The sequence below is a fragment of the Petromyzon marinus genome, chromosome 23, assembly GCF_048934315.1.
Source record: "Petromyzon marinus isolate PM22_M1 ecotype Great Lakes invasive population chromosome 23, UKy_Petmar_22M1.pri1.0, whole genome shotgun sequence".
NCBI classification, from domain to species: domain Eukaryota; kingdom Metazoa; phylum Chordata; class Hyperoartia; order Petromyzontiformes; family Petromyzontidae; genus Petromyzon; species Petromyzon marinus.
Genome location: NC_133689.1, coordinates 1697839 through 1717609, shown reverse-complemented (window position 1 = coordinate 1717609; position 19771 = coordinate 1697839). Strand labels below are relative to the sequence as shown.

The window sequence follows — 19771 nt, the reverse complement described above, 5'->3', positions numbered from 1 at the left end:
ATTTTTTTAAAATCCAGGGAACATCCTGAAAATGAGAGGCGTAACGATTCACCGTCTAAATGCCGATTCCATGGCGCGTCACCATTAGGTCATCTTTTTTATGTATTGCGGTGGTTGTGGCGGACGCTTATTAACTGCAGAGGTCGCATGAACCCATTACATACCACGTGTACCAATTTGAAAATAGTGAACTCTCGTGCGATTCCGTCCACATATCGTGAGCGTAAGAATTATTGTAAATCGAGGTGGCTGACTGGCCTCAAGAGGTCGGAGAGCTGAGCCCGCACTGCTGAGGACCTGGGTTCAAATCCAGATTTCAGCCACCCGTGATAAAAGTGGATTCTCAGATTAGTGAGTTGATATTCTCAGCTCGGTCACCAATGACTGCACAAAACTTTTAATTTGAGTCTACATTGAATTTGGCTACATTCAAACACTGAACACTAAAACGATTGCTTTGACTGTTATGCAAAGAAAATTACTGTCATATTCAGAGTGGAAGCTCTGATGTCCGCTTCCGTGGGCTTTTCTCTTGCACTGCCCTACGAGAAATCTGAATGGATACTTCATCTCATTACATGAGTGTGATAGCTCAATCGCGATAAAAATGAGAATCGCTTTTTATTGATGATATCGTGAGCCAAGGATATCAATTGATGAATAAATGCACCGTTACGCCTCCCGCGGAATCCCTGGGCCAGATCATGTTTGCTGTTGGTAACACCACGGAGTAAACATTTCTTCCGTAATCAGCTTGACCGGCAGAACAGCACAAAACCGCGCCAACGTCACTCGTGAGCACGTCGAATCCCAAAAACCAAAGCCAATGTGAATTTACCTTAAAAAATAATAACTTGGTGACAGTAACTCCCAACGGCCGTGTTCTCAAATAGGTCGTTTACACAGACAGTGTTCTGGACGAACGGACGGACGGACGCGGCGGACAGACCCGGCAAACCTGAGGAGAATTCCTGATCGCGATCGAAACCGGAGTCTGAGCTGGGGCCGTGCTCCGAGTGGTTGACGTGGCGCCGCCACGTTGCCCCGCGGTGTCGGAGCTGCCTCCGGCGGGTGACGGCTCCCCTGCCCGGCGTAACCCATCGTCCTACGGCCGCGGCTACCGTGCGTCACGGCGCCGCCGCCTATTCCGGGCAACAGGCGACCCGGTAACACAAATATTCGGTGATAAATGAAGCCCCCCCCCCCCCCGCCTGTGATCCAGCGTAGCAGCGTGGCGAGGGTGCGGTTCTGGCGGGGTGTGGAGCGGCGTGGCACGGACGCGTCACGCGGCGTGCCGTGGGGTGGCAGTGCCGCAAGTCTCGGCGCGAGGCCCCGCGAGTTCGGAGACGCTGAAGCACCCGCTCCGTGCTGGCGGCGGCGGCGGCAATGCTGCGGCGTGGCGCGACGTCTAGTCGAGCGACAGCAGCGGCTGCATGTTCTCCTCCTCGCCGTCGGCGCTGCGCTTCAGCACGCCCGGCTCCACGGCCGACTGCGATCTGGGACGGGGGGGGGGGACGTGCGCCGGCGCGGTGAGAACCGTGGCCTCTGCCGCTCAAGGCTCGGAGTGCCAACAGGGAAAGGACCTCGAAGGTCGGAGTTTCAGAGCGGTGAGCCGACACCGCTGAGACCCCTGGGTTCAAATCCAGGGTTTGACCGCTTGCGATTAAACCGGGTCCTCGAGTCCAGTGAGTTGATGGTCTCAGCCGAGTCCCCAATCACCCAGGCACAAAAAACCCATGACATTACACTTTTATGCCCAAAATGCGGCTGTATTTTCAGCTTGGGAGAATTGAATATCTGTTTGACTGTCACGTGATGCACATTATTCTCATGTAGCAGAGCACGTGGCAAAGTGTTGTTCTCTTTTGTGTGGGGCCAGAGGTCACATGATGCGATCTCAGGGGTAGCTCTGTGACATCTGCCAGAAGCACAATCGGAGTAAACTTGGAGGGAGAATTACAAAAAAAAAACATGGGGATGAGACCTGCAAATGATGTTGTCCGCGTTGCACTTGCGAGCATTGTTGTTCGTGCATCATTAGCATCCCGTGTCGTTGCCCTCCCTATCCCTTCCCACCTGCGGATGTTGTTGCGGGGGGACCCATCGAGGCCCCCCTCGCCATCTCCTAGCGCCCCCGTCACGGGGCCCCCCATCCTCTCGGAGGCGCGCCTCCCGTCGAAGAAGCCGCCACCCCCGCCGCCGTGCCGCCCCTCCGTGTCGTCGTCGTAGTCGGGGCCCAGCAGCGTGCGCGCCCACGTGCCCATGTCGTAGGGGGGCAGCAGCCCCCCGAACTCCGAGGGGAGCATCTCGGGGTGCAGCAGCTGGTGCAGGCTCGTCAGGTTGTTGCCGTGGAGGAATATCTGCTCGGGAGGCAGACGGTGGGGGAAGGCGTTGACGTGTGTACGCACGCTGAACTTCCTTCGCACCGCATGCAGCCAACTGTGCTCATCGGAGGTGCGGGGAAGGGCAACAAACTAATCACAAAAAGTACTTCTCAAGAAATGAGTTTTTCCACTGGCGTTGTGAGTTACTTCCACTTGGCGACCACAGATGATCTCTGGGAGGGGCACCACTGGAACGGCAGGAGAATTCGTGTAGCTAGGACAGCCACCGAAGACGGACAACACGCCGATTGACTCTCGCTCACCGGCGGTCAGTCGCTTCCATATCACTCTTCTATTGCTACAACCATGGTTTCTGTTCTGGCGAATTTCACTCAATTGATTCCAATTCTATCAGACACTCACTGTTTCGTCTCATCCACACTGTTTTCACTCACCACACTGCAGGTCACAACAACACTCACACACTCACCTCACTGCAGGTCACAACAACACACTCACCCACTCACCACACTGCAGGTCAAAACAACACACTCACCCACTCACCCACTCACCACACTGCAGGTCACAACAACACACTCACCCACCCACCCACTCACCACACTGCAGGTCACAACAACACACTCACCCACTCACCACACTGCAGGTCACAACAACACACTCACCCACCCACCCACTCACCTCACTGCAGGTCACAACAACACACTCACCCACCCACTCACCACACTGCAGGTCACAACAACACTCACCCACTCACCCACCCACCACACTGCAGGTCACAACAACACTCACCCACTCACCACACTGCAGGTCACAACAACACACTCACTCACCCACTCACCCACCCACCACACTGCAGGTCACAACAACACTCACCCACCCACCCACTCACCACACTGCAGGTCACAACAACACACTCACCCACTCACCTCACTGCAGGTCACAACAACACACTCACCCACCCACCCACTCACCTCACTGCAGGTCACAACAACACACTCACCCACCCACTCACCACACTGCAGGTCACAACAACACTCACCCACTCACCCACCCACCACACTGCAGGTCACAACAACACTCACCCACTCACCCACTCACCACACTGCAGGTCACAACAACACACTCACTCACCCACTCACCCACCCACCACACTGCAGGTCACAACAACACTCACCAACTCACCCACTCACCACACTGCAGGTCACAACAACACACTCACCCACCCACCCACTCACCACACTGCAGGTCACAACAACACACTCACCCACCCACCCACTCACCACACTGCAGGTCACAACACACTCACCCACCCACTCACCACACTGCAGGTCACAACAACTCACCCACCCACTCACCACACTGCAGGTCACAACAACACACTCACCCACCCACCCACTCACCACACTGCAGGTCACAACAACTCACCCATCCACTCACCACACTGCAGGTCACAACAACACACTCACCCACCCACCCACTCACCACACTGCAGGTCACAACAACACACTCACCCACCCACCCACTCACCACACTGCAGGTCACAACAACACACTCACCCACCCATCCACTCACCACACTGCAGGTCACAACAACTCACCCATCCACTCACCACACTGCAGGTCACAACAACACACTCACCCATCCACTCACCACACTGCAGGTCACAACACACCCACCCACTCACCACACTGCAGGTCACAACAACACACTCACCCACCCACCCACTCACCACACTGCAGGTCACAACAACACACTCACCCACCCACCCACTCACCACACTGCAGGTCACCACACTTCGCTTTCTCCTACTTCCCTCGCACTGCTCCACTTTGGAATTCCCTCCTTCCACCATCGTCTCTTTCTCCTCCAAGCTATTATAACAATAATAATAATAATAACCTTGCTCAATTCAGGAAACGTGCTGTTTGTTACTGGCCACTTGACGTGTTGGGCCTGCACTCAGCCACTGTGTCTAAAGAAAAAGGAGACGCCATTGATAGGAAGGGCAAGTGGACGTGGGCAGGACACGGCGGTGGCCGGTGGAAGGAAGACCTCCAAGGACGCCACATCGCGGATATGGACTCATGAAATTAGCTCCTGTGCAGGAGCTAGGTGGATTGTTGCATCGCTGCAGCCCGCGAGAGATGGTAATGGGATTTCGGGAGGCCTTCATCCACCAACGGATCGGTCATGGATGATGATGGTTATGGTGATAGTGGGAGGAGATGGACACATCCCTTGGTTGTTCAATGGGGTGTAGAGGAAAAGAACTCGGCTGATAAATGTTAATGTCTGTGCCCTGTCAACAGGCCAATGCACACATCTCATTCATTCGTGGAAAATTGAAGACAAGCCTGAGTAGTGCGATTGTGGCCATGCAACTCATACTGAGGACCATAGAGTAAACCACTGCAGTTGCAGACTGCGCTCCGTCAGTGCAGGGATAGTAAATCCACACCAACTCTCTCCCGAAGCCCTGTCGTGGCTAGCAGACTTCGAGATTGGCATTTATTGCTGTCATACGCAAGAACAGAATAGCACGCTTCGAACCACACCGCCCACAATGCACCCGGTCTTGTCAGATCTGAGACGCTAAGCAGCCTCAAGACTGCATACGTTGCTCGAATGGGTGAGACGGCCATGGAAAAAATCCAAATTGAGTGAAAACTCACAAAATAGCCGTAACAATCCTAGTGACGCGGGACGGAGCAGGCCACGAGGCCAGCGTCGCGCAAAATGAGACCGCGCCGGTGACGCACGGGCGGCAGTCTCGCTCCGCGGGACTCACCCGCTTCCTGGTCTTGTCCTTGAGGAACGGGCGGATCATGGTGTAGAGGGCGTGGATGTACCACGGCTGGTTCACAAAGTGCACGCCGCCGAACCGCGCGGGGAAGCTGTCCTGCGGACACGCGGGCACACGAACAACAATCGTTCCACCACTCACAACGCGTGCGCTCCTTTTCGAGTGTCACGCCGAGCCGAGCCTGCGTGGGATGGGGGGGGGGAGCCATCGTGTACGGGTGTTTTTTTTTTCCACTGGCGATTTGCCATGCCGAGCCAGAGCCAAGCCGCGGTGCGCTCTCCAGTTTGGGGCGAAGCAGGGCTTGCTTGCGAGTGGTTGGGTGAGTGTACGGTCGGGTGGATGAGTTTTTATTTTGTTTCACGAGGTGAAAACTTCATTTGATAGGGCGAGTGTTTGGTTGGATGGGTGGGTATATGATTGTGTCGGTGGATAATTAAATGGATGGTTTCGTGAGTGGGCAGTGGGTGCGTTGGTGTATACGTTGGTGGGTTTGTGGGTAGAAGGGTGGCTAAGTAATTGGGATGGTGGATGGGTAATTCAGTGTGTGGCCGTATTGGTGGGTCGGTGAGTGAGCGAGCGAGCGAGCGGGTGGGTGATTGGGTGGATGAGTGGAAGGGCTGGCGTGTACGGCGGCACTGCGGAGCTTGAGTAAGGCACTCGGGCTGCGCTGGTGCGAGTGACGGGCGCCGCTCACTGCGCGTGTCCAACATCAGCGCCGCGGTGGCTCCTAATGAATTGCTCCGGGGCGTGGGGACCACTCGGCTCGTTTGGCGAGAACGCGCCGAACGCGCGGCGAGAGTGGAGCCTGGGCGAGCGACCAAAGCGTCCCTCCCTCCCTCGCTGCCTCTCTTCCTCATCCTCCGCCCTCCTCATCCTCCCAACGATTGACGCTGCTTGATGTGTGTGGGCAGTTCGGCGTGCGGTTCAGCGAGCGGTTGGGTGCGTCGGTGAGTTGGTTGATAAGTGCATAGGTGATTTTGTCAGGTAGTTGAGTGTGCTGCTGGGTGAGATAGTAGGTGGTTGGGTGTGCTGCTGGGTGAGATAGTGGATGGTTGAGTGTGCTGCTGGGTGAGATAGTAGGTGGTTGGGTGTGCTGCTGGGTGAGATGGTGGGTGGTTGGGTGTGCTGCTGGGTGATAAGGTGGGTGGTTGAGTGTGCTGCTGGGTGAGATAGTGGGTGGTTGGGTGTGCTGCTGGGTGAGATGGTGGGTGGTTGGGTGAGATGGTGGGTGGTTGGGGGTGCTGCTGGGTGAGATGGTGGGGGGTTGGGTGTGCTGCTGGGTGAGATGGTGGGTGGTTGAGTGTGCTTCTGGGTGTGTGATTGATTCGGTAGGTTGAGTAGGTGTGCTGTGGTTGCACATTCTGGAGGATTACATGGCTGGGTGGTTGGTTGCTTGGGTTTTGGTGGAGAATAGAACTGGCTAGTTGGGTGAGCATTCTCGGGGTTGAGAGGATGAGTGGGGTGGTCAACGCTATGGCCGGTGGGTAGGATCATAAAATAATTCGGCTTCGCAGGAGGTGTTCTCATCGGCCGGCGGTGGCGATCGCCGCTCACGCTGGGATGGAGTGCCGTGATGTTGCGTTCAGGTTGGGGGAGCTTCCATTGGCGTCTCAATTACCTCAACAAGACCTCCCGCTGCCACGACGACGATGATGATGTTCATCATGATAGTGGTGATGGTTATATGCTAGTGGCCCCGTAATCAGCATTTATTTCCACCACAACGCGTGCCTCAGTTGTCGTGAGAACCTCTGCGTGTGCACGTTTATCAACATGGCCCAATACAGAACTGCCTTATTTATCCAGCAGTGGATTGGCCATGGCTGACGAAAAAAAAGGGGGTGGGGGGGGGGTGGGGACGCTCAGACACCACGAGCCGCTGGCGTTGTGCGCCATGTGCGAGAAAGCAGCGTGCAGGTTGAAGCGAGGGTGACCCCACGGCACTGCGCCACACTCCCACCCGCAAGAGGGAGGTTTTGACAGCACCACGGTGTGTGCGTAGGCAGCTGCAGCGGCCTTGTTGTGATTTCGGTCATACCTCCCTCCACCCCACCCCGAAGGTCGTGCCCCACAACTCCCCCTCCCCTCTCCCGCCCCGCGCCCCTCCCACGTAAACACTCCATTCAGTGACGCAGTGGAGGGCACTGGCGAATGAGCGCCGATCGCAAACGCCATTGGTCCGTGCACGTGCTGCCTGTCGATCGATATTGGTGTGGAAGGCCCAGCAGGGGTTCATTGACTGAAACGTTGAACGCGTGTCATCTGTATTGGTTGTACAGGGTGCTTCAAAAAAGTGTTAACGCTTCCGAGAATGCGCAACTAGCGCAATGAATGTGCTGTCTCCTCCGGTCTCTGGAGACCACCTGGAGAACGTTCCAGGCATGCGTTGACAACGATGGCGCACAAGTGGAGACATTTTTAAACTGTTTCACCTGAAGACGATGGCTTGTGTTGCTATCGAAACGTCGTGATCTATTAGATATTTCTCTATCTACGTGACTTTACCGAAAGAACCAAAGAGTATTTTGAAGCTATTGACATATATTTGTTATCATGTTAAGTGTATTAACTGTTCTTTTTGCTTTAAAAAACGATAGTCCCATATCAGTGTTAAAGCATTTTTGAAGCACCCGATACACATTAACACTGTATTCATGACGCTCCACAACAACGATTGATGAGTTTGTGTTGAACAGGGCTGCATCGTTTAGATGGCGTGCTCTTGCCACTAACATCGGGCAACCCGGCAGCATTGAATCGAACGCGACTAGCTTGGCTTTTCTGATGATAGCCGGGTCAACGCCGGTCCAGAATTTGCTTAAACAAAAGCTGCTGCTGCTGCATATCATTGGTCTGGTAAAGCCAATGGGCCAAAAGGACTACACAATATATTTTATTTATATGGAGACCACAGAAGGGAGGACTGTTTATGTCTATGCTAATGGCTCTTCCACTGCGTGCCCTCCTCCTCCTCCCTTCACTCCCACCAACCCACTCTCACTCCATCTCCATGACAACAGTGGCGATGTGTGGCCGTGAGTAACGATCAGAATTTTTAATTTGCCCCTTTTGAGAGGATCTGCTGCTGCTGCCTCTACTGCTGCTGCTACCTCTGCTGCTGCTGCTGCCTCTGCTGCTGCTACCTCTGCTGCCTCTGCTGCCGCTGCTGCTGCTACCTCTGCTGCTGCTGCCTCTGCTGCTGCTACCTCTGCTGCTGCTACCCCTGCTGCTGCTACCCCTGCTGCTGCTACCGCTGCTGCCGCTGCTACCTCTGCTGCTGCTACCTCTGCTGCCTCTGCTGCTGCTGCTACCTCTGCTGTTGCCGCTGCTGCCCACCAATCACCGCCGCGATCGGAGGCGGATCAAAGTGGACTCCGAGATGAATGGGACGGAACGGTCTCCCTCCTCTTGTTGTAAACAACAACAACGACAACAACGACAAGCAGCAGCTTGCCGAATCAATTACAAGGGATCTCCCAGGGTATAATTGTGGGTTTGTGTGTTTTATATTGCGATGGCCGCTTAGAAACGCGCGTGTAAATCGTATAAAAAACCCAACAATTACGCGCTCCACAATACAATAAACAATACATGACCGTAAAGAATGCAGTTGGCAATCATTGCGTCTTGATTGCAAACTGAAGTAAATTGAGGCAGGGCGAGCGATTGATCAGCCCTGGGTTGGTTAAGTAGATTGTCGGGTGGGTGTCTGGGTGGATGAATGCATTGGTGGATGGGAGGGTGGGGGAGGTGTTTTACGAGTGAGTGTTTTTTCGGTGAGTTTGGGTTGGTGAGTGTTTTTTGGGTGACTGGGTGAGTGTTTTTTGGGTGGGTGGGTGAGTGTTTTTTGGGTGAATAATTTTTGGGTGAATGGGTGAGTGTTTTTGGGGTTAATGAGTGAGTGTTTTTTTGGGTGAATGGGTAAGTGTTTTATGGGTGACTGAGTGTTTTTTTGGGTAGGTGAGAATTTTTTTGGGTTGGCGAGTGGGTGGGTGAATAATTCATATTTTTTTTGGGTCAGATCGCTGCGTGAGTACAATGCCAATGCGTGTCGTACACCGCTCTCGACCTGACACAGCCTAATAAACAAAGTCGTCACGTGAACAGATGCACACAACACTTCACAATTGTACATGTTACATATTATGGATTTGTTCTCCGGCATACCAGTGTGGTGAAACAATAATACATTGAAACATTTGGTAATGTGCCTGTATTTATTGTTTTAGCTGTGTCGGGTGGAGGAGAGTGTATGACACAGTCACATTTTACTCACGCGGCCAGCTGACCTATAAACCAATCATGAATCTTATCATTGGTCGCGAAAGTCCACGTGTTAAGGGTGGGTCAGTGTTCGGGTTTGGATATTTGAGTTGGTGGGTGAGCGTGTGGCGTGTGGGCGAGTTGGTGAGTGGGTGCGCAAGAGGTTGTGAGTGCACGGCTAACATCAGTGGCGAGTGATAACTGAACCTGTTCTCTCTGGATCTCTCCCAACGGTCAATTCAGTAATGAATTAGTTGTTGTTGTAATTATAGTGCAGAATGTAAATGGCACAGTGTGATGGTACAGATCACTGGTGCAAGGATTAAAATGGAACCGCCGGTCTAATTTTGCTCCCGCTTGGCCACCCAAACCCTCTGGTGTGTGGGGCCGGTGCAGTTGCACCGCCTACACACCGATTCGATTGCTATGCCACTCACTGTGCAGTACGCTTCTCTGCACGCGTTGAAACTGCGAACCCTTGAAATGAAAATATTTGAAGACGCCGTTGCTGAGTCGTACTGACAAACTAAAAACAAATTCCCACAACAACAAAAAAACATCGGGAACCTTCCTTCGTTTGTGCGTTCATAGCCAATCCAGTGGCCAACTGCGTTTAACACTCGTGCAGTAATTACATGCGTAATTAAAATAATCGTTAACAGCACCACAAGTGCGCTGTTTGTGGTTGCGTAATTGGCGACGGCGCTGCTGCGTGGGTTTGCTGGCCTCACGGCCGCAAACCCACGCAGCAGCACAACAGGCCGCCCATTTACATAGAGCAGGGCACAGTCCAAGCCACACACGGCGTTTGTAATATTTCCCCAACTCTATCTCCCGATCGTGCTGTCGGCATCATGTCACGAGACGAGGGTCCCTCTGAGTGCAGTTTGGTGACCGAATTGAGACCATGATCCCACTTGCTATAGAGAACCAACTTCAATCACCGGCGGCTAAAAAAACAGGACTCGAACCCAGGCTCTTGACGGGTGCCAGCTCCGCGATCTGACCTTTGAGCGACCCCGACGGCCACCTCAAAACAAATTTGTCCTCGGCCAGTCGTCTCTGGCGGAAGAGCCTCCCGCATATGGCGAGAGCAGATGGTCGTCGCGAGATTGGGGATTTAGAATCATCGTGTGACTGCCGGGCCATCGCATTCAGAGAGCCCGCATTGTCGTTGCTTTCACTTTCTCCCATTGCAGATCTCCCATCGCAGATCTCCCATCGCAGATCTCCCATCGCAGATCTCCCATCGCAGATCTCCCATCGCAGATCTCCCATCGCAGATCTCCCATCGCAGATCTCCCATCGCAGATCTCCCATCGCAGATCTCCCCGCGTGCGGCGTGAATCGTCGTCGCGAGGATTACGGTCGAGCTATGGGCGGTGACGGCCCCGGGGTTCGGGTGGAAGGGGGAGGTCCTGGGCACTGCTCCGCCACGCGTATCCCGATCTCCATTCCCTCTCTGCCCCAATCCCACGTGGGCGAATAGACCGAGCTCGGATTTACATTGGGGAATGAGAGATGTTAAGCGTAATTGGAAAATGTATTAAAGCATTGCACTTCCCTAGACCCTGTAGCGAGGCGGATTCCTCCATGTTCTCGTTTAAATGAAAGATTAAAAGACTATGTTGGGAAGAAGGGCCGTTATCAAAAACGGTAGCTGAGGTTATTCGTCACTATTATCATCGGAGGCCACGATAATTTCATTGGCGGATGAAAGCCTTCCCAAGCCGCGTCGCCATCTCTCGCCGTCTCGCGATGCGGCTCTCTGTCCAGCAGCTGCACGCGAGCCGACTGCTCCGAGGCACATTCACTCCCAGGCGCATTCACTCCCGAGACCGCCATTCCGCTGCCATTGTCTAGCACCCGCCGAGAGTCGCGTCCTTCATTAGCGCTGCCTTAAAGTAGACACAATATATACAGGGTGGCCCAACAGTCAGGGCACAAGGGGTGATTTTATAGATATTATTTGAACAAATGTTCAAATTGATCTCCATCAACATTAATCCATGCGTTCTATTTTGAAATGAACTGAGGAATTATGTTTAAAGATCATACAGTGTAATCTTTGAACATTCATCAATTGTTTCGTCTCAGTTCGTTCGGGGTTACTGGTCGAGTTTTGCCAACGACGGATTTGTGGTGAGCCCCACAGAAAGAAGAAAAAAATATATTAATAATAATATAATAGATAAACGATATAAACTGAAAGAATAAACAAATATATTGTTTATGCCAGTGGTAAAATACATAAAATTACCAAGTGTATAATAGGCGACGTTCGTGGCAATGTCCCTTCTCGGAGAGCTCTCCGTCTCCCTCGGGCAGCGTTACTGACAGACCGTGCTGAGTTTGTCATTCGTGCTTGTCCACCACTGCCAATGCAGGAGTCTCACGATGTTCTCGACCGTACGTGGCAATTGCGGGACAGCCGTTGTGTTTGTGTGGAAGCAGCAGCAGCAGCAGCAGCATCGCGGACAAAAGAGAGAAGCGGTAAAACGGTTAACGGCCTGGAGGGTATGAACAGCTTGTCCCGTGAGACCAGGCCAAGGCGCAGAGCCAACGCGGACACCATCTGATGTGGAAAGGTCGGCTACGGAAAAGGAAACCACCCACCACCGCCTCCCCTCCCGGCGCCCCGAGCCATGTGACATCTGCTCAATGGCAGCAGGAGCACGGTTTTCCGATGAATGACGTTCAATTAATTCAATTTGACGGCAGGTTTAATCGGAAAGGTGCGTCTGACGGATAGGGTTTGCATCGCCAGGGAGCTCCAGAAGCGGAGCTTCACAGTCGTTTCGCAGAGCTCGAGACGCTAAATAAGAGCTGTCCTTTCAGGGGTTGAGGAACTCTCCCTTGAATTGGAGTGGCTCAAAATACGACTTCAATTTGCCACCCTATTCACTCACCATTTTGGGCCCTGTTATGTTCCACTCGGGTTTGCCACCTCTGAAGCACAAAGACATCGTGGAAAGAATATCTCACGATACCAGAAGAGGAGCGGGTGGCGGAATACTATGGACGTGCAATTATCTTGAGCGTCATTAGGCAACGGACGAGCACGCGAATGTTAATGTCCCCGGTAAAGACTTGCAGATCGGTTTCCCACGATGGCAGCTATCTCACAAAGTTGGACGATCTTGGGAAAACCAGGTCAGGCTGCAAGCCCTTTCCCCAATGCCGTTTTCTTTTTTTACTGCACAAAAACACGGCACCCATAAACGGAACACAGATCGACCAGAGCCGGGGGCGGGGTTGGGAATTTGAGAAACGTGTCCCATTGCTTCAAGTGCCACGCCGGGAGATCGAATCAAACTGGCGAACCTCCGGATTGCAGTCCCAGTGTGCTCAACCACTACCAGCGCCGCACCAATGACAGCAGCAGCAGCACCGCCGGATTAGTTTCGTTCCTATTTATTTATTTATTTGGGACGCAAATCACGGGATTTGTAAATGAGGGCACGGTCGCTGGGATGGGGGGGGGTAGAGCCGCACCGCCATCATCGCGATGCTGTGGCCTCGTTAAATTATTCATCTCTCCTCCGCGAGCTCTGCGGGTATTCTCAAGGACAACCGCGAGCGGGATTTTCTGGTTTTCCCGCGAGCGGGCAGCCTCCTCGTTCACGTCGACAAATGCAAATTGGCCAAATTTAAAAATTACACCTCAAATTACCCGATTGGGATTATGCACGGACAATCATCAACTCCCCCCACCACCACCCCACCAATCCCCCACTGGCAGCAGACGAATGCCCGGGCCATTCTTGCAAACCAGACTCAATCCTCGCCTCGCAAATTCTCACCTGCTTCAACAGAATACGCATGGATGCCGTTTGCAGTTAACCTTTACCCCGGAATTATCCCCGTCTCGAGTTCCCATCTAACCACGTGTGCGCACAGTGAAGCACAATTTTTTTTTATCCACTGTAGTTACTCGCGATGAACACTGTGGATCCTCTTCTTTGGTTCTTTCGGTAAAGTCACGTAGAATGAGAATAAAATAATAAATTGATAAAATAAAATAACACAATAATATTCTCACGACGTTTCGGCCACAACACAAGCGGCCTTCATCAGGTGAAGGGACGAGACTGTCTAGTAGGACTGTGGATCCTATTATCCGCAAATCTACTCATCCGCAGAATAAATATTGCGTATAGCATGCGGCTAATAGGAGGAATGTGTCATGCGACTCCGTTTATCCGAAACATATTTGCGGAGAATAGGAAGCTGCTCCGCACTGCGGTATGGGGAAAACCCGGAAATCATCGCGAATAGGAAGAATGGTGCAGATAATAGGGCTTTCTGCAGATTCTAGAACTTTCGTGGATAACAGGAGTGGCGTGGCACAGGATAGCGGGTAAGGCGACTACTCTTACAGCCCTTTTGTTTCTCCACTGCTGGATGAGCGCCACCCCACGCCGTGGGCGGCTCGTATGCATGCATGTTGAACTTCTTTCGCACGGGTACGTAAGCCAACCGCGCTAATCGTGTTGGGGTTATTTGACCATACTTCACCTCGCTAGTCGTCACGGTGTGAGGGGGCAGCAGGCAGCAAGGGAGCGCTGTGGCGCGGTGATTGAGGAGCGAGTGAGCGGCGGGGCTCTTGGGCGGAGGAGACCCCACGCGGACATCAATCACGCGGCCGCCTCCCGTCAGGGCGCCTGCCGAGCCCTCGCCGCCCTCCTCCTCCCCACGCCGCCGCCGCCCGCGGGTAAAACGCCGGCAGCGAATTGAAGGTGCAGGGCCACGCCATCACGATATTAAAGGGCTGCGCGTGGCGTCATCGGCGTCGTTTTATATTCAGCCTGGCCTCGTCCCCCTTGGTGCAGCAGCAGCAGCAAAGTGCGTGCGGGCCACCCTTCAGCAACCCCTGGCGTGCCCCGAGTCGACCCAAGCAGGCGCAGAGCCTGGAGAGTCGCGCTTGGATCGGGCTACGTCGCCAGCAGAGCTCATTGCAGCTACATCAATTGTACTTTACCATGCTCCGAATGTGCCCACCCCCGATGTATGGTAAACTAAATTATGGTGAGGGGGGGGGGGGTCCTCATCCAGCAGTGGAGTGACGATACTGTCCGTACGCGTCCACACGGATCGTACTCCCTAGCAGGCGCGTGACCCGGTAAGGGTCAGCCGACGATGGCGATGTAGACCAGGCAGGGCCTCTTCACTCATTTACAGAGAGGGGGATGGCAACTTTTGTGCCGAGAAAGCATCATCGGTGTGAGGGCCGCCACGCTACAGCAGCACGACGATGACTCCGTTGTGTCTTGGTCACGGGCCGCCAGTGGGGACACACTGGGGTAGGGCAATGAAGGACACTGGGGCAGGGCAATGAAGGACACTGGGGTAGGGCAATGAAGGACACTGGGGCAGGGCAATGAAGGACACTGGGGCAGGGCAATGAAGGACACTGGGGTAGGGCAATGAAGGACACTGGGGCAGGGCAATGAAGGACACTGGGGCAGGGCAATGAAGGACACTGGGGCAGGGCAATGAAGGACACTGGGGTAGGGCAATGAAGGACACTGGGGCAGGGCAATGAAGGACACTGGGGCAGGGCAATGAAGGACACTGGGGCAGGGCAATGAAGGACACTGGGGCAGGGCAATGAAGGACACTAGGGCAGGGCAATGAAGGACACTGGGGTAGGGCAGTGAAGGACACTGGGGTAGGGCAATGAAGGACGCTGGGGCAGGGGAATGAAGGACACTGGGGCAGGGCAATGAAGGACACTGGGGCAGGGCAATGAAGGACGCTGGGGCAGGGGAATGAAGGACACTGGGGCAGGTCAATGAAGGACACTGGGGCAGGGCAATGAAGGACACTGGGGCAGGGCAATGAAGGACACTGGGGCAGGGCAATGAAGGACACTGGGGCAGGGCAATGAAGGACACTGGGGCAGGGCAATGAAGGACACTGGGGCAGGGCAATGAAGGACGCTGGGGTAGGGCAGTGAAGGACACTGGGGTAGGGCAATGAAGGACACTGGGGCAGGGCAATGAAGGACGCTGGGGCAGGGCAATGAAGGACACTGGGGCAGGGCAATGAAGGACGCTGGGGCAGGGGAATGAAGGACACTGGGGCAGGTCAATGAAGGACACTGGGGCAGGGCAATGAAGGACACTGGGGCAGGGCAATGAAGGACACTGGGGCAGGGCAATGAAGGACGCTGGGGCAGGGCAATGATTTAGAATAACAAAACGCTCCTCCTGCGAGAAGGGGCGCGACCGGTGCACAAAGCTCGCGCCCAGTCGTCGGGGAGCGACGAGAGTTGCTCTCGCGGAAATTAAAAAAAACTCCTGGGCAGCAGATCGCGACGAGGGCGGCGGGGGGGGCAGCATTTGCTGGACGTGAGAAGCGGTGGAGCGATCGTCGGGATGATGGACAGGCGTAGTGGGGCTGGTGGGTGGACCGATATACTGGGAGATGGAGCTATGAAGAATCACCCTGACAGGGAATGCAGCTACAGTTACCTGGTTTTTTTTTTATCACGATTGTTGAGCAGAAGCCCAATATGCCAAGAGGACGGCAACAAACAACACTATTCAGTGTAGAGCATAGCAAATAAAGAGTTGTTACGGGACGGTGGGCAGTGGTGATTCTATATGTGGTGATCTGCTCCCACTCAGGCGACGGTGATTTGTGGTGATGGCAGGACCGGCGGCCCCCCTCTCGCTTGCTGTGGCTGCGCAGGTGTGGCTGCGCAGGTGTGGCTGCGCAGGTGTGGCTGCGCAGGTGTGGCTGCGCAGGTGTGGCTGCGCAGGTATGGCCGTGTCGGTGTGCAACCCAGAGAGGTCATTGTGGGCATTGCCAGCGCTGCCATCGGCACACAACTACCACACAACTACCACACAACTACCGCACACAACTACCACACACCTACCACACACAACTACCACACACAACTACCACACAATTACCACACAACTACCACACAACTACCACACACAACTACCACACACAACTACCACACACAACTACCGGCCGCTTCCTTCCTCCTGCCAGATGGCGACTCCCAACCCCGTCGAGTGCGCAGGACCCCTTTTCACCCTGCAAATCATTTCGCGCGGACCACCACGAGCTGTTTGAAATTCTACATTCCCTTGATGAGGCTATTATTGTCTTCTTTTTCTGCGATTCCCGTGTAGTAGGCCTCGCGGTCGAGGATGCATCTTACAGAGTCTTACTAAAACTCAACTGTTTTTTTTTTATTTTACCAAGTAATGCCAACTGAGCTGTATGTCTCCTTTTTCAGAAGCCACCTGGCCACAAATGACAGCTTAACGAAGGTGGCTTCGTCGCAGTGGAGTAGCGGTTAGCGCTACGCTGTGCTACGAACCTGGCGACGCGGGTTCGATTCCCGCTCATGGCCAACACCAGTGACGATTATCCGAACCGGTCCTGGGCCTCCCCTAGGTCGACTCTGCCTCAAATGAGTACCTGGTGCGGTGATAAAAGCGGTCGGGCGTGGTGTTACCCACCCACCCCCTCGTGTGCCGTGCCGGCCTTCATGGGTGCTCGCTAACAGCACTTGCCCCAACAGTCTGTTCAGCCTATACGGAGGATCTTTGTCTTTGCCCTGCAATATTCGTACCTAAACCCCCATTGGTGCAGCCTGCCGTACGGGACTTGACGGTCCTTTGATCATACTTTACGCTGGTTGGTGAATGTGGGCGGGGGGACGGTAGAAGTGCGTTACCACGATGACTTTTACGGGATAGCCCACCACACAGGCCCCGCAGCAGCAGCCGATAACAACGCTGCCATGCGTGGCGGTCACCCATCCAAGCGCTATCCAGACTCGACGCTGCAGAGCGTCCCCAGGTCTGGCGAGAATCTGGCGCATTCCAGGTGGCTGGTCATCGACTTTAATGGCCTCGTTAAATATAGGTTGGGGACTCGTTCGCGTCCGGTGAAAAGGATGTGCCAATGATGAGCGTGGTGTCATCTTGAAATGCTTCTGCCACGTAGCTGTGTTTGTTTATGGTAAGGGTTAGGCTTAAGGGTTGTGGTCAAGGGTTGGGGTTAAGGGTTGAGAAGGGTCGGGGTTAAGGGTGCAGAGATGCAGAGCGGTCACCACAAGGGCGTAAACAATAGTTTCGTACCTTTTTTATTTCCTGATTTGGTTATGGCCCGACTTGTACAAATAACGTGCAGATTATATCCTCAAATGGCGTTTGGGCTAATGAACTAAACTGTAGGAACAACATTAAAATAGAGCCATATTACAAATGGGATGGTAAAAATTAGTTGCAGAAATGTGGTTGCGGTCTAAATAGAATCGTGAACTTTAATCGATTCACGGGAAATCCACTTGCTGGGGGTAGTGGCTTAATCTGTGCATTCCTACTCTCTTAGAATTGGTAAACCGAGCGGCTCGTTGGGAGGTTTTAGCTTCAAAATGTATCGTTTTAGAGAGACCGCGACCTTTCTACAGCCAAATGCACTTAACGCTGACACCATGCTCCCCCACTCCCCCCGCTCCCCACACCAACAACCGCAAACGCAGCCCTCGGGGTGGGGGCCTCACAGCTGATCGCACGCAAATCTCCCTGCGGGCAGCTGCCTGTGCGATGTTTGTGGGTGTCACGGTGGGCTAACAAATGTCTGGGAGGGCTGCCATCGCGTCCCTCTAACAGCCACGCCCACTCGCACATAGCCACGCCCACTTCCAACAGAGCCACGCCCACTCGAACCACTAGCACCCCCCCCCCACTTCAAAGAGCGAGTGAGAGCCCCTCCTATTGGCTCTTACCGGCACTACTCAGGTGTCGAGCAGGAGGAGGGCAGAAACTGGAGAGAAACCCCAGAGGTTACTGCCCCTCCCACGTTAAAGAGTCCGTCTCACCTTCTCCAGCAGGCCGTGTTTACAGAGTGGGCAGGGGGGTGGGAAGGAATGAACTCAAACTAAACTAGGTTTTGTTATATTACCAGGCAAGGCCGACAGAACTACGTAGCTCTTTTTCAGAAGCCACTTGGCCACAAATGATAGCTTAACAATGTGGAATATCACGTGGAAATGTATTTCAGCCAAACACCGTAAACGCGCGTTTCTAAATGTGGAGGGAAAAACCGGAGGACCAAGAGAAAATCCACGCGACCACGGGAAGAGAGATCGAGAGACATGAAAACTTCAAATATACAACAGGCGTCGTGGTCAGGATCGAACCCACGACCTCTTGTGCACCAGGCGAGCTAGTTAACATCTCTCCCCACTTGTATCCTTGAGTAAAGCAGCCGCCCCCCCCAAGCCTCCCTCCCTGGAAGAATTCTCACAACACCCCCCCACCGCTCCATGGTGATGTGCATGTCAATCCACTGCTGGATGAGTCGTGCCGGGGGTTATTTGACCATACCTCGCCACGCTGGTCACTGCTCGTTTGTGCAGACACCGCGCCATAGCTTTCCACCGTGCAGCCACACAGTAGCCTGTAGCACCCACAGTGCCACCCCCAGCACACGTTACGCATGCACATGTCCCAGCCATCTTCATCAGTCAACTGCTGGATGAGAGGGCGTCTGGTCGCTTTTACAGCTGTGGTTAAAAAAAAATTGGGACGAGTCGTGTGAAGTCAAGACGAATCCTGCACTGTATCTCGCGGCGGCGCAGCAAGGGGGACGGTGTGTAAACGCGTTATCTTGAGCGGTGTACTCTATTATTATTAACACGTAGACACCGCGAGCTTTCACGTCCCGGGAACAGATGTTAACAGCCGCGCCTGGTGTGCAGGAGGTCGTGGGTTCGATCTCGACCCTGACGCCTGCAGTATATTTGGAGTTTGCGTGTCTCTCACTCTCTCCCCGTGGTCGCGTGGATTTTTCTCCGGTTTTCCCCTCCACATTTAGAATCAACATCACGCGTTCAGAGTATTCGGCTGCTTTACATGTCCACACGATGACGACGATGGTAAACCCACTTCGTTGGGCTACCATCTGTGATGGACAGGTCGCTTTGGAGAAAGAGCTACGTGGCTCAGCGAACCTTGCCGGGTAAAACACAAACACTTTGGTTTTTGTAGTTTAGAGATTACCCAAGACGGTGACATCCTCGAAAAGAGGAGGAAGACTTCGACGACTCTGGAAAAATTCAGGAAAGCTGGCAACCCCCCACCCCTACGACTCGCAGCGCAAAGAGCTGAAAGAGCAGAGGGGCAGCGAGAAACAAAGGTGGTGGTGGAGGAGGTATTGCAGGAGGCGTCACTCGCACGCCCGCCCGCCTGCCCACAGCAGATAGAGACGACTGTGATGAATGCTAATGCGTCATTAGCGGCGTGATTAATATTCACCTGCCATCACGCACTCGCGGCTCACTGCGCAGCGTCACAGATGGGGGGGGGAGTCGGGGCACGGGTTGAGG

At 53.9% G+C, this 19771-nt stretch overlaps 2 protein-coding genes across 2 annotated transcripts in view; one reads left to right on the top strand and one right to left on the bottom strand.

Moving 5' to 3' along the window:
- Positions 1-604: 604 nt before the first annotated feature.
- The window catches only part of LOC116945147 (clavesin-2-like), a 27631-nt gene continuing 8464 nt past the window's right edge, over positions 605-19771 (bottom strand). The window contains exons 4-6 of the mRNA XM_032959320.2: positions 5134-5244; positions 2077-2360; positions 605-1496 (exon numbers count right to left, since the gene is read on the bottom strand). Of these exons, the coding sequence (XP_032815211.1) occupies positions 1409-1496; positions 2077-2360; positions 5134-5244 (483 nt within the window). The 3' untranslated portion in view covers positions 605-1408. The remainder of the gene's footprint in view (positions 1497-2076; positions 2361-5133; positions 5245-19771) is intronic.
- Positions 2579-4433, top strand: LOC142925654 (uncharacterized). The gene is made up of 2 exons (XM_076068887.1): positions 2579-2988; positions 3118-4433. Exons 1-2 carry the CDS (start codon positions 2691-2693, stop codon positions 4431-4433), a joined length of 1614 nt encoding a protein of 537 aa, XP_075925002.1. The 5' UTR covers positions 2579-2690.